The sequence below is a fragment of the Raphanus sativus genome, chromosome 3 (assembly GCF_000801105.2).
Source record: "Raphanus sativus cultivar WK10039 chromosome 3, ASM80110v3, whole genome shotgun sequence".
Taxonomy (NCBI): domain Eukaryota; kingdom Viridiplantae; phylum Streptophyta; class Magnoliopsida; order Brassicales; family Brassicaceae; genus Raphanus; species Raphanus sativus.
The window spans coordinates 671,613-687,198 of record NC_079513.1 but is presented as its reverse complement, the minus strand read 5'-3'; the positions used below and the strand labels follow the sequence as shown (position 1 = coordinate 687,198).

Sequence of the window (15,586 nt, the reverse complement as noted above, 5' to 3'; positions counted from 1 at the left end):
TGTTTCAAAAAGTCATATATAACATTCATACATAACAAGCGCCATTTAAATTTACTCTAGTTTTCCCAATGGGGACTCAAGGGCATGATCATCGACTAGCCATAGACCAAAATGTCGGAAACGTTCCATCTTGTTGTTGAAACCAACAATGTAATTGTTGTGGATTATGACATGTTTCCCCTTGGTCTCTTTAGCCCATGTACTGTTCCAGAAGTACACTCCTCCTGTTGGGAAAGCTGCTTGAGAAAGCAAGTAGACATCCACCTATACGGACAGAACACAAGAGAGTTGACACAAGATCACAAAAGAGTTGACACAAGAACAAAGTGAACAATTATACCTGATGAGCTGTTTTGCCAAGTGCCCAGTTAAAACCAGGCTGATCATTTCCTTTATTATCTTTAGACCAAGGTTGTGCATGAATTTCCTCAATCCATTGCTTCATTAGAAGCTTTGCACCATTAGTGGGACGTAAGAATATCATGCAGCTACATATATTAGTCCTTCCATCTCGTGCATAAGGCGGTAGATCATGAGAGTGACTCAAAGGCTTAATCTGACACCAAACCAAAAAAAAAGATACTAAACAAATCGCAAAACATGTCAAGGAGATGTGTAAGTAAGTATATCACATACTGCAGTTTCGTCATCCATGAAGTACACGTCGTGGTTTCCTTCTAGATACGGAAATGGATCTTGTAACCAGACCATATCAACATCGTTGTACATAACATTGTAACCAAGCTCCAAAAGTTTTAAGAGATGTTCTGGTCTCCGAGATGTCAAGTTGAAGAAACCCTAATCAGATACGTATAATCATCAGTAACAAGTCCTTCGCACACATACATAAAACATGGCATACTAGCTATTACTAAATCCACAAGTTGACCTTTTATAGGATCCTACTACAAAAGTGTATAGGGACCAACAAAACACATTAAGTTTCGTTTTCAATTTAAAACTAATTGGCGATAAATGAATTGGTATAAATATTTTATATATTACCATTGTCCCATCGAAACTCTCACACAAGAACACTAGTATATAATATGCATGGGTCAATCCACTGATGGTGAAACTATACCTGTGAACCAAAGTTGTGTGCGGTTTGAGAATCAAGAGCTGGAGGAATGAGAACGGCATGACCAGGCCATTTGGAGTTGACTTTGTATAGAGTAGCGTAATCCTCAGCGATCACGAGAACCTTGTCCTGATGCTTCTGCCTCGAGACACTAATCAACCAGTTATCGAGGAAAGGGAAGAAGGGATAGCTTACGGTGCAGACGATCAAAGTACCATTCTTAGCGACGAATTTGGCGGCTCTAGCAAGGGAATAGTCGTTCCATTTGGAGGGCAAAGAAGAAGGAAAAGGAGAGTATGTGTTTGGAAACAGTAACAAGGGTAAGAACACACCGAGGAAAACGAGGAGAGAGACAAAAAGGAGGAGACCATTGCGGCTGAGGATGGAGGTTGAAGAATGAGAAAGATGATAGGCCGAAGAGAATAGCTTTTGCTTTTGCTTTTCCATTGTTGCACTTGCACCAGGAAGATTAACAGAAATGGAGACAAGATGAATTGTTATGATTTATTTAAATCTGTAAATAGGGGAATATATTTAAATATGGTAAAAAATCTTAAAATATTAAATGAGTTTTAATTTGATTAAGTGATTAGGATTTTATCTTATATATATATATATACACACACTTTAGAGTTTAGATTCATAGATGACTATCTATATTATTAAAACAGAAGGCCCTTTTTGAGGTATCCTTCTGTTTCAAGATTATTTACCATTCTGTGCCACTGAATTATTTTAAACATATGCTTTTTATTTAAATCATAATTAAAACTATTTAATCCTAACAGAATCTATTTAACCCAACAGTATTTAATTTTGAATTTTTTAAATAGTGGAACAACAATAGAATCCCATATTTTAATATCTCTTTATTTTAGGATTCATTTGTTTGTTGTATAATTGTTTTGTTCTATTTTGCAAACTTAAAATATTTCAATATATTCTTTACATCCGAAATTAAATAAAAACTAGGTGAAATTTTTTTTTAATATTTAAAAAACATTTATATGTGTTGCAATTATCATTTAAAATGACCACATAAATGTTATTTTTAACTTTAAACAAAAAACTACAAAGATCACATTTTCTAAATAAATTTTAAAATTAAGCAAAACAATTTAATATAAAATGACGCCTTTTTAGTTGCCATTGAATTGATTTTAGTATTTTCAAGTGTGCCATTACTTTTATTAGTTTATAAACCATTTTAATATTTTAAAACAAAAATAATATATTTGTATTATTAGAAGACCTGTTAGATATTTTAGATTCCATGATTCTTTTAGTTATTTAAAACTATACCAACAAATGTGGGCCATATAAATTTTTATCCAAATTATTTCCCACCAAAACATTACTAAACGAATTGACATCTTTTTATTCTATCATCAATACTATTAAAATAGGAACATGACTTATTAATATATGTGTATTCCAACATATTGTATAACTATATTTAAATTAACCATTTTCACTAATAATGAATTTTATGCAACCGTAATATCTTTTTTTTTAGAAGTAACTGTAATGTGCCATAATGTGACTTCATAAAATATTCCTTTGATGATGATCAACTATTCCAAATACAAATCATTAATATAAATACTTATACAACCTAGATACAAACCCACTTTTAATAGTTTTTGTTAGTTTTAGAAAGAAATAAATATTATTTATTACCTTGATAATATTTTTTGTCATCGTTAGCTTTATAATATATAATTATAAATATTTGTTATTACATGATAAACAATTACCAACAGTCCATGAGTAAAAATCATAGCAAATATATAACTTAATAATATATAGTTTTCAAAACAGATTAAAGTTTAGACCAATACAATAAAAGTTTATGAATCAACTAAGATAAATAATAAATATAAAATAGCTGTTTATAAGAAAATTAAATTATTTAATCTATATGTTCTATTAAATTAGGAACACGATCAGTTGATATTATTATGGAAGTATTAATCATAAAAAAAGTATTTTACGGGTTTTAGTTTAATGGGTTTCAAATAGGTTATTCGATTAATAATATTTATTAAATGTGATGTTTACTTAAAGTTAGTGAAGACCATATTAACCTATTATATATATAATATATATATATATAACAAAATATTTTTTAAAAATCAATAATTTTTCAAAAAATTTGTTCAGTTTTCGATATGGGTTGGATTTGATATAGGTTTTCGGATATAACACTTTAAAAACCGTCCGAGTATATATGCCAGATATAATAGATTATGAGACTTTGATTTTTGGATCGATTCCAAATCATTTTTTGGATACGAATATTCTTTACTAATTATGTTAGGTACCTACTAAAAAAATATAATATATTATAAACTTTAGAAATAAAGTTTAAAAATAATTTCTGAAATACATATGACATAAGTGTATAGTTATGCAACTTGACATATTTAATATAGTTACAAAATATTATATTAAAATATTAAACATAAATATGATTACAAAAAATAACAAAAATATAAAAATTAAATTTCTCACAAAAATTAAAACAGAAAATATACCCGCCCTCTCAAAGGGCTGGTCAGAATCTAGTAACTAATTACGGTAATACATGACGATAGGAAGGATCTTTATTCTTCTTTTACAAAAAAAAATCTTATTCTAAAGATAATATGTACATATTCTACTATATATATGTCTTCAAAAATAAATTGTTGTGAGTTTGAAAAGTTAGCATTCAATTTACGTCTTAAAAGATTTCACGTAGTTAATGAGGAAAACAAAACGGTATACGTTTCGTTTTAATTGTGGTATTTCACAAATTCTATGCATTAATATAAAAATACCGAATAATATACGTTGTATATTAATTGTATATCTTTTGTTTTCGACGTAATTTTTTCTCGGTGTGATGTTTCTGATATAGTTTTAACTTGTAATGAATCATATATGCATAATCACATTGATTTAAAGAGGAAGCAGGAGTCGGGTGAAGACTAAAGAGGTAGATGATACATACAAGGGAACGCTGTTCTTCTGTCTTAGAGTGACCTATTATTGATTCTGGTAATGTGGAGACATACATCTCTGAGTCTCACTTATTTACCTATGTTTTGAATTAGCCACATGCTTACAGTCACACATAACAAGCCATTCTTGTTTATAGGTGTGATGTTTTTAATCTAATTTTCCCAGTGGGGACTCAAGAGCATGATCATCAACTAGCCATAGACCAAAGTCATGGAAGCGTTTCATCTTGTTGTCATAACCGATAATATAGTTGTTGTGGATTATCACATGTTTCCCCTTCGTCTCTTCAACCCATGTCTCGTTCGTGAAGTACAATCCTCCTGCTGGAAAAGCTGCCTGAGGAAGCAAGTACAGATCTACCTGAAGAAGTCAAGATTACCAAAGAGTTGAGTTTGAATTCAAACTAGTGACACTTAAAACAAAACCATAGTCGAGTATTCATAAGTAGATTATATAAGTAGTTAAAGATGGTGCCAAAATGTTGAGAATGTTACAGTGAATTCCTAATTGAAAATTACGGTACAAACAGATTGAAATCAATACCTGGTGAGCTGTTTTGTTAAGTGCCCAGTTAAAAGCAGGCTGATCACCTTCATATGCCTTAGATCCAGCTTGAAGTTCCTCAAACCATTTCTTCATCAGAAGCTTTGCGCCATTCTTGGGACGCAAGAAAATGATGCCGCTACATACATAAGTCACACCGTTTTGATCCGGAGGTGGTAGATCATGTGAGTGATTCAAAGGCTTAATCTGGCAATAAAACCAAAATAATATTTACCAAAAAAGGAATAAAAACACTCTATAACGTGAAGGACAAATCACATACTGTAGTCCTGTCATCGGTGAAGTATGCGTCGTGGCTTCCTTCTAAATACTGAAATGGATCTTGCATCCAGACCATATCAACATCGTTGAACATAACATTGTAACCTAGCTCCAAAAGTTGCAATAGATGTTGCGGCCTCCGTGAAGTGAAGTTGAAAAATTCCTAAGTTTTGGATATAATAACTTGGTTATTAAGAAACATCCCCTTATTATTAATAGAGAAGCAATTAGTGAGACTAACCTTAAATTAGTTAATTATTTACGTGTATGCCATTATGTTTAGGTGTCACATTCTCAATCATCTTCAAGATTCTATTGTAACTACCTATCCTACACTAGATTAATTACGCATAGTGCCATTCGTACAACTTTATGAATTGCATTGTATTTTTATATCTTTTAAACACGATGGTATTAGACACATTGATTTAAAATACGTACCTATTTTTCTATGTATTATTTTTAAACAAAGTATAGCTGGCATAAGAATCCTCTTTGACCCCGACGTTCGTGATAACGTAAGAAATACTAACAGAAACAATAGTTGGAACATGAGAATTATAGCTAAAACTAATAAATTTTCTCCGAGAAAATCACAATTTAGTGAAACCATTGATGATCCTTTGGTCAACTTTTATATAATCATTCTTCACAGACATGTGACATGAGTGCATAAGAACAACAATCAAGACAAAATTTAAATATAATAGAATGTGTGGTTAATATCCCATTCTCCATGTAAATGAAATAATTATCATGGAGGAGATGAACATATTCAATGCATGTCAAATATGTGTCCTAAACTCAGAATTTGAATAGTTTGTTGTTCTTTACATCACTGATTGTGGCTTGGAAGGAAAAAATTACATTTGAGTATTTTTAAGAATATATTTTGTCATGTAACACAGTGCCTGATAATGTTACATTTTGGCTCGACCAAAAAAATAAAAATAAATAACAGTGTCACATTTTTCTATGATTTTTTAGGGTTCACAAATTTGTATTATTGAGAACATAAACATACTCCATATAAAATGGAAAATATATATGAATTACATTCTGTAACTAATTTGTTTGATAATGTTTTTCGTTTACAATTCTTAAAGAAAACCATTCTATTTAAGACGTTTTGTTGATATAAAAATATGTATATATATCAATCTACAAAGTAGTAAATAAAAATTATCAAAAGAACAAAAAAAAAACTTCATATCAATTCAAAGAAATTAACGGAAGTAAAAACAGTGTGATTACGTTTAAAATAAAATTAAGTATGTTTTCTATTTCCCACTAAGAGAATGTTATTGTTACCTAAAATACATAGCAAAATCTTTATTATGAATATATACTTATAAGAAACTTTATTAGTTTCCTAATCTCCTTAATTTTCCATATATAATTGGATAATCAATCAAGCAATCCTTACGTGACTTTCTCGGAGCAATAAATATATTCAAATTAGTGCATGATTGAAACCAATATTGCATTGACTCTGGAGTTAATTTAGTACGAGATTACGAAACTAATATGGTATTGCGTGACTGAGAATTAAATTGTGGGTTCCTTTTTTCCAGTATCACTAATATTCATATGCACCGTTGTTTTACTATATAAATACCACGCTGTTCTCAATCCTAAAAATCATTCGTCTTTAAACACTATTTCCTGTATATGTTTTCCTCATTTTACAGTTTCAAATGGCTGGTCTTGATTTTGTTTATGATTTGAAAAGCCTTTCAAATCTATGTGAAAGGTAAGGGTGAAAATTGTGCATCTGTGGAAAGCAATAGAAATGGTGTTGGTCGATTTCAAGGTAAGCAACCTGTTATCTAACTTATGTGAAATCGATCTTTAAATTTTAACTTATACCACCTATAAGCACTGTCTATTTTTTTTATATATAGGGAGACAAGATCTTTCTTATAATCATTCTGACAACATGATCTAATGAACATATTCTCAATTGCGGTTAATTTTCCTTTTGACTTAAGACAGACGGAAGAGAGAACGATATTTAATGGAAATCATCAAAACTCATGATGCTCGAAGATAAAAAAAGTATGGAAGGAGAAACATGATCTGCGTTCGTGAGTTATTTCTTCGTCGATTGTAAGATTGAAAACCTTCGGATAGAATCCTAATCCTCTTTCGTATTTTTTGTTCTTCGCTTATCTCGATGTAAGTTTTTTTTTCCAAACGTGTTATATGTATATGATAAGGTTTTGCCTTTTTGACAACGTGTACATTCTAGCCAAGTTAGAATGGGTCTTTAATTTCTTTATAGTTTGCTGAGTCTAATAATGTGAAAAAGCTGTGTTCCAATGCTTCATGAAGAAAACCTTTACACAGATTTTAGGTTGTTAAACTATAAATCATAATCCAATTAATCAACATTATTACCTGTGTTGTCGTAAATTTACCCAAATTTATAATGATTTTATACTATCTATGTGAATGAACAAATTATTAAACAACAAATATTATATTATTGTTTTGCTAAATTTCAATATTAATCTCACCCCGTGCAAGGCACATATCATATCCTAGTGAGCTTAGTAATCTCAATTCTCAAGCTAGATATTTTAAACGGCAGTGTGGTGGCAGAAATAATTTCACACTTAAGCACTAAATGCATTTTTACGATAGGGTTTATTTAATAAAAGAAAAATTTGGACCGTAAAGGTGAAACTGTACCGGGGAACCGAACTTAAGTGCGGTCTTAGAATCGTGCGCTGGAGGAATGAGAACGGCGTGACCAGGCCATTTCTTGTTAACCTTGTAAAGAGTAGCGTAATCTTCAGCGATCACGAGAACCTTGTCCTGATGCTTCTGCCTCGAGACACTAATCAACCAGTTGCTGAGGAAAGGCAAGAAGGGATAGGTAATGGCGCAGACGATCACAGTCCCGTCCTTAGCGACGAACGCAGCCGCTTGAGAGAGGGAATAGTCACTCCAGTTAGAGGGCAAAGTAGAAGAGATCCTGTTTGGAAACGGGAATAAGGGAGACCCTGCCCAGGGTAAGAACACACCGAGGAGAAGGAGGAGAGAGGCCAGGAGAAGGAGACCATTAAAGAGAGAGATGGGACGGTTTGAGACTGAAAAGGAATAGAAACTCTTGTGCTGCGCCATTGGAGAGAAAGACAAGAATGTTTCCTTTGTGATGAGATTGGAACATCCGAACATGGGAATAATATGTATACAACAAAATAGTCAAACTCGAAGTTAAGTGACCAAAAGAAAAAAGCCAGACTCGAATTTAAGCGCTATTACTTTAACTATTTTCTGGAATCCAAATTAAGGAACTACCTTCTACTTTTTTGCAAAAGTAAAAATTAATTAAGATGAACATTTATTGGGTTGGCTGCCTAACACCACATGCAGACTTGCACACCCTATCTATTCCCTATAAGTGATAGATGAGATAGGGAAGGTGGATGCAAAACATGATGAACTTGTGAATGATGTTAAGGATCTGCGATTGAGTATGATGGAGTGCTTTAAGTTTCAAAAAACAAGAATTGAGAAGGTGGGAGAAGAAGCTATGGGATTTAATATGAATGAAGAGATGATATAGAATATGGTTCTTTGGAAAGGGGTCTAGTAACTGAGATGATCATGTCCTTTATGTAATGAATTTATCTTATGTTTTTAGACTTATGTAAGACTTTTATCTTATGTTTTCAGTGTCAAGATTATGTTCTTCAGTAATTGAGATTATCATGTTTTTTTCTGCTTTGGTTATGCTCGAATTTAAAACATGAGTTGACTTGTTGATGCTCGAAAATTATCAAACAAACATAAGATAAAGAACACAAACGAAATAAAATCGGTTTTAAACTACAACAAAAAACAAACGTATATTCATTGAGAGTTTTAAAGAACAACAAAAGCCATAAAAGTACATTCACTTAGAGTTTGAAAGACCAACAAAAGCCACAAAAGTACATGAAAATAGAGTTTTCGAGTTTTAAACGACAACAAAAGAACCACCAGTCTTGAGCTTAAGTAAATTGAGTAGGCTGTGTAAGTCTGATCTCTTCATGGACATGAGAAGAAGTGCCCTGCAACAAAACCAAACATGATAAACACATTAACAATTTTCAAAATTTGGTTGATATTATACCTTTTCAAAGGTTTGGTGTGTCTTCTTCATCTTCTTCTTTGGATCGAGTTTACAACCGTTAGCGTTATGGCCTGCCTCACCACATGAACCACAATAGACTGTCCGACCAGCCCTTCGATGCTTCTCCACTTACCTCTTCTTCTTCTTATTCTTCTTTGGTGATTCAAATTTGCCTTTTATTTAGGGAACTTATTTCGCTTCTTCTTCTTTCTCCCAAGTTGATCAGGCTTAGGAGGAGCAACTATCAATGCTAAACTGGACTTTATCCATACTTGTGGTCCTCTAACAGGTTTTAGATTGGTGTTGAACAAACCTTATCATGCCCCATCAGTATGATGTGTCGTTTGGCGATGCATACCATTGCTTGCCTCCTTATCATCTCAAGCATCGGGACCAATGATTTGGCTATTGGTTTTGTGGTGGTGGAGTTAAAGGACTGTTGCTTTGTTGTCAACATCTTCACAGCAGCTTCCAAGCTTGTAAGCATATCGAGACCAAGTTTCCGGCAGCTCCTTCATAATGTCATTGTACAAATCCAAATCCTGACTTCGTATAGCTCCAATAAATATCCCATATCCTCGGTTTCAGCAAGTCTTTCTTGACATGATTCTTTTTCAATTCTCCACAATGTGTTTCACATACTTTCTATGCTCAAAATTCGATAACTCTGACTCCATGATACCTTTTAGTCCTTTTGATCTATCTGTAATGATGACAAACCCATTCCCATCTTGTTGAACTAAGTCATGTTTTAGTTTTTTGATAAACCATAACCAACTATCAACTGTCTCGGATTGAACAACGGCCCAAAAAATCAGATAGATTTGATTGTTGGCATCATGTCCAACAGCAGTTAGCAACATCCCTTTCACAGCTCTCTTCAAGAAAGTACCATTAACTCTGATAATTGGCCCACAATATCCTCTCCAAGTGTCACGAAGAATCCCAAAGCAGACATAAAAACCGTTGAAAACATCTTGCCCTGCTTTGTTCTTGTACGTATCCTCGGAGATAAGCAAAATGCTCCCCATACTCTTTCTCAAGCCATTTTAGAGCTAATATTTTGCCTCTTTGGCACTGATTCTGTGTACTAGCTATTTTCCACTTCTCTTTATAATCTATTAAATTTCCTCGGACATCAAATCCACTTTCTGTCTCAGCTTATCCAAAAATAGTCTTGCAATCAGCGGAGTTTTCAACAGCTTGCATTTCCCATCTGGAATGCAACTATGAAACTCGTACATTGTCTACAACAACCATTTCTGACTTTCAGTATCATATGAGCAATAAATTCGCCATTCACACTTCTTAACGATACCACACACATATCAGACTCTTGTCTTTTATCCCACCTATCATGCTTAATGTTTCTTCTCTTGCTCAAAGCGTACTCCAAAACAACTTCTTTAAACTCATACAAGATGTAGTCGCTATTTCCCAAAGCTAATCTATCATGACTTCTTCTTCTTTTCATTCTCTTCTTATGCACATCGATCTCATCTTCAGAAGAATCATCTGAACTCTCTGGAATCTCATTTCTCTCAGTTGGCTCCTCATCCTCAAATTTGGCGACTGATTCTTCAATCTCAAACTCATGTCGACGAAGAGTAAACTCATCTTCATCCATCTTATCTTGTTTTCCTCGTACTCATACTCAGTTTCATAACCTTATTCAAAGTCTTTCTTCTCTGTTTCGACCATGGTTTCAGCACTTTCAATTACATCTCTTTCATCTCTGTCAAATTAAAGGGAACAGATAGGGTGTGCAAGTCTGCATGAGGTATGAGGTTTTAGGCAGCCAACTCACATTTATTTCACCTTTGCCACTTCAAAAAGTTTGGCCGAGTTAATATTTCTATAAAGCTCTGGTCTGTATAACGACAAAAATTCTTTTGTCCTTAAAGATTGACATAACGGGACTTAACAGACCCTTTCAAGTCTGTGGCACTATCCAGAAGCAAACAGACATCTTCAAGTAAAACAAATATAAAACAGTGTTCTTTTTATTTTTTGGTGAAGAGATTGGTGACTTGGAGAACAACTTGCTTCTTTGTCTACACACTGTTCTTGATCAACTTTGCAAGATAGCTCAAAGAGACTACTAGTGATGTGGACATTACAAAATGAAATAAGCTCAAACAAAGAGCAACTTTGTGTTTTCTTTTTTTACATATACAGTTTCTAGCTTGTAAAGGTAACATTAGATATGTCCTTGAACTTTTCTTTAATCGCTGCTTTAATTCCCATTCCAATCGATTCAGGTCCAACGTACTTCACAACACAGTCTTCCCCTTCAACTGATAAAACTTCCACGCTTCCTCCGTAGTTCTTGATCGCTGGTCTCAGTATATCAAGATGAGCATTCACTGCCTGCAAAAAAAAATAAAAATCCCTTAATATATCAAATAGAGTAATTAATACTTAAATTTTCTTTAAAAGGGTAGCCTCACACACTCACCTCCACGGTTATATGCTTAACTTCTTCATCAAAAACTTGTCGAATATCTTTCAAAGCATCGCCAAACTTCTCTTTGAGTACCCTTTCGATTCCCATCGTCATGGTTGTTGAAGAACTCGGACAGCTAGTACATGCTCCTGTAAAAAACACAACACAAGTCAACAGAAGCTCAATTACATAACATGTGAACATGATGATTTCTCCAGCAGACCCAAACCATGAAAGAGACTGTTTCGATTCATAAATGATTTATCACTACGGCTACTACACTCCCACATGACAGCTGTAAATTTTGAGTTCCACTATTGCCTAAAGCTGTTGTAAAGATGTGAGACTGATAAAGCAGAACTAAAGGCTATAGCAAGAACAGCATTAAGACAAATGTCTCTTGTCCGAATCTAGAGTTCAAGAGAGTCTGGCTTCATCATTATGGCAGACGAGCAACCTTTCTACATGACCCTTTATTACAAGCAACCTCTATACAGAGAAAGTTCAAGTCTTTTCAAACGAAACTCAAAAAAAAAAACTAACCTTGGAGTTTGAGAGAAACGACGCCGTCTTCAACGGAGACAACGTCGACGTTCCCACCGTCGGAGATGAGGAACGGCCTAACATCTTCGAGGACCAAGTCGACGTTTTGAGGAGTCAAATCGAAAGTCTGAGCAGAGTATAGACCCGGGGGTGATGCAACGGATGCGAAAGGTGAAGACTTTGTTTCCTCTTGGCTTGAAGCGTGTATCGCCGATCGGGGAGAGATCCCACTTTTAGAGATCGGTCTAGCGAAAAGGAAGAAGACTCTCGAGTTGGGATAGGAGATTACAGGAAACCCAATTCCCTTTGAAACGAGAATCTTGGAGGTTCCAGCTCCGGCGATTGAAGTCGCGAGAGAAGCCATCGTCGTCGTCGTCGTCGTCGTCGTCGTGGGGATTCTACTGATTAGTTTTGTGTTTCTGTGGCCACGAAAATAAATATAAAAATTGCCGATTTAGTCCTTTGATTTTGAACGGTCTTTAGTTTATTTTAAAAAGGGACCATATACTACTAATGGGCCGATTAACTTTTCTTATGGCCCAGTCCATTAACTAGAGCCCACGCGTGTCAGTTTCGTCCCCGCTTTTTATGGTGGGTATCAAATGTTTTGACTTTTCCTTTATTTGGGTTGTCACTCAACATAGGTGTACTCGATAAAAAGCTACGCCTGTATTTTTTTTAAACATCTGAAATTATATTAATCCGGAAAGATAGACGTTCTACAACGAGAACTTACAACCGAGCACGACAAACAACATCACGACAGACGCTGTCAAAACAAGAACTCAAACAACTTTCCAAGAGTTCAACATCACTCCACTTCTGTAACAGACACAGAAGGACACAACAAAGCAAAAATCAGAAGGCCCTGCCAGTGGTGGACCCAGGATTATATTAAACCTGGGTTAGAAAATAAATGGACTTGAGATCCAGACTAAAAATAAATAAAAATGAGTGTCAAAGAGGAGTTGAACCCAGGTTTAAGGGGTGTCAGCCAAATGAATTACACCACCAGAACAAACGAATTTCAGTGGTACATGCTTAACAAATCAAAGTTATAAATTTAAAGGTATGTCAGCTGCACCCCCTCTTCTCCACATGGGTCCGCCACTGGGCCCTGCTTTCATTAACAAAGAATTCAAAGAGCTATTCCGGATGACCATTGGCCACATAAGATTGAAATCTTCTTTGCCTCGTTACGCTTTGAGCAATGAAAGCCGCCCCTCTATTTTCCCCTGGTGAAACCCACAACAACTGAGACTCCTCTATCAACGCCAAAAGTCTGCTCAATTCATCCGTTTGAAATCTGATCACTGGCCAGAGATGAGGTTTCTTCATCGCTAGAAACAACTCTTTAAAATCACCTGCAAAGATGATTCTGTTGAGATGTAAACTTGTCATACTCTCCATAGCCCATTGCGCAGTGATGAACCTCGCTTCCTCTAGACTCGAAATAAAAGAAAAGGCACGTCTACTATGCATTAGCACGACTCCTCTGTGATTTCTTAGCACCCACGCAACACCCAAAATAGCAGCCTCTTTGTCCCATTCAAACGCTACATTGCACATCGACCATCCAACAGGTGGAGGTTTCCAAACCCGCCGCTTTGGCTCCATCTTACAGGCGCTCTCCTCCATAGCTTATTTTTCCACAATTTGGGCCAGATACCATTCGGAAGCTTCCTTTTTTGCCTTAGCAACTATTTCTTCAGGGGACCAACGAAGTCCATTGAAAATTAAGTCATTTCTGCTCTTCCATATGAACCAGATCACCCATGGCCACGCTCTTTTCTCCTCTGTTTCACCTCTTGTCACCGAACCCAAATTCATCAGATAATTCAAGTTGGAATAGAGTTTTCCGGTTTGAAGGCCCCATTCTGGCTGAGGGATGCCTGATATCGCCCAAACATATCTTGCATTAGTACACTCAAACAAGGCATGTTGTATTGATTCTCCATCTAACCCACAGACTTGGCATCTTTCATCACACTTCATGCCTCTGTTTAAAATTAAATCTGCAACCGGGAGTGCATCACTCACATTCTTCCAGAGGAAGGTTCTGATCTTGGGGACCGTTGCCACTTTCCAGATCTTTTCTTTTAACGGATTCAAGGACGGTAAAGCTAGGGCTTGTTGGTGCTGAGCTTGGATCTTAAGATCACGAGCTACATTGTAAGCCGAGTGAACCGACATGTTCCCGTTTCTACTATGACTCCAGAGAAATGAGTCCTCTTGACCAACAACCGGCTGCTTTTTCCAAATAAGCTCAATGTCAGCAGGCACAAAGAGATCATGCAACCTCTGCAGGTTCCACCTTCTTGAGCTAAAATCAATCAACGATTTGACAGATAGATTGACATCAAAAAGGTTATTTTTCCTCAACGGAGCTCTCATACCCTCAATCGGATCATCAACCCAGGGATCTAACCAGACCTTGGTCTTTGCCCCGTTACCAATTTGAATTTTCAAGCCTTTCTGCAACAAATCTCTTCCAAACACCAGACTTCTCCAAGCAAAGGACGGCCTCGCTCCCAAAGACGCCTGCAAGAAGTCAGAATGAGGGAAGTAGCGACTCTTGATGAACCGCGCAAGCAAGCTGTTCGGTTGGTTTAAGATATGCCATCCTTGTTTGGCAAGCATAGCTTGGTTGAAGATTTCAAGATCTTTAAACCCCATTCCTCCAAGAGATTTTGGGAGGCACATCTTGTCCCACGAGACCCAATGTATTTTCCTACTGTGAGCATCCGAACCCCACCAAAAGTTTGCCATCAAACTCACCAAACTTTTGATCACTGTCTTTGGGAATTTGAACACAGACATGGGGTAAACAGGTAACGCTGAAGCGGTGGTTTTAAGTAACACTTCTTTCCCCCCAAGAGATACCTTGCGCAAGTACCAATTACTCAAACGAGATTGAGTCCTATCTTTCAAGTAGGATAGAAGCGCCACTTTGGAACCAGAAAATCATTCTGGAAGTCCTAAGTAATTGCTTGATCCACCCTGATTGAAAATCTCCAAAATGTTCTGCATATCAGTTCTTTTATTTTCTGGAATATTCGAACCAAAAGTGATGGAAGACTTTTGCAAGTTGATGCTCTGTCCTGTAGCCTCCCCATACTTGTCTAAGATCTTCTTGAGATTTTTGCACTGCCAATCCAAAGCTTTGCATATAAAGAGACTGTCATCCGCAAATAGCAAATGATGAACGGCAGGACCCTCTTCCGAGAAGCTCAATCCAGTGAGGAAGCCATTTCTCTCCGCCACATTGAGGAGGTGAGATAGACCTTCTGTACAGAGGACAAAGATCAGCGGAGACATGGGGTCGCCCTGACGTATGCCTCTAGTCGGAGTTATAAGCCCAAAAGGATGGTCATTTACCAAGACCGCAAAGGAGGCTGAGGTTATACACATCATGATCCAGCTAATGAATTGTTCAGCAAATCCTAATGCTGACAAAAGTGCCTGCACATAGCTCCATTCAACACGGTCATAAGCTTTCGACATGTCGGTTTTCACCGCCATGTACTCTTCAGCTGCAACAGAGTGAGACTGGAGAGCGTGC

The 15,586-nt window shown here is 35.8% G+C and overlaps 3 protein-coding genes across 3 annotated transcripts; all 3 read right to left on the bottom strand.

Moving 5' to 3' along the window:
• Positions 1–51: 51 nt before the first annotated feature.
• LOC108844806 (UDP-D-xylose:L-fucose alpha-1,3-D-xylosyltransferase MGP4-like) lies at positions 52–1,549 on the bottom strand. The gene is made up of 4 exons (XM_018618100.2): positions 1,085–1,549; positions 637–798; positions 341–556; positions 52–264 (listed from the first exon to the last, which is right to left on the bottom strand). Exons 1-4 carry the CDS (start codon positions 1,526–1,528, stop codon positions 52–54), a joined length of 1,035 nt encoding a protein of 344 aa, XP_018473602.1. The 5' UTR covers positions 1,529–1,549.
• Positions 1,550–4,042: 2,493 nt separating this feature from the next.
• On the bottom strand, positions 4,043–8,247 carry LOC108845761 (UDP-D-xylose:L-fucose alpha-1,3-D-xylosyltransferase 1). The gene is made up of 4 exons (XM_018618937.2): positions 7,607–8,247; positions 4,914–5,075; positions 4,631–4,837; positions 4,043–4,447 (listed from the first exon to the last, which is right to left on the bottom strand). The coding sequence occupies exons 1-4, from the start codon at positions 8,093–8,095 to the stop codon at positions 4,235–4,237; spliced, it is 1,071 nt and encodes a 356-aa protein (XP_018474439.2). The 5' UTR covers positions 8,096–8,247; the 3' UTR covers positions 4,043–4,234.
• A 2,773-nt stretch (positions 8,248–11,020) lies between these two features.
• On the bottom strand, positions 11,021–12,477 carry LOC108845763 (nifU-like protein 1, chloroplastic). The gene is made up of 3 exons (XM_018618939.2): positions 12,025–12,477; positions 11,494–11,630; positions 11,021–11,405 (listed from the first exon to the last, which is right to left on the bottom strand). Exons 1-3 carry the CDS (start codon positions 12,386–12,388, stop codon positions 11,217–11,219), a joined length of 690 nt encoding a protein of 229 aa, XP_018474441.1. The 5' UTR covers positions 12,389–12,477; the 3' UTR covers positions 11,021–11,216.
• Positions 12,478–15,586: the final 3,109 nt, after the last annotated feature.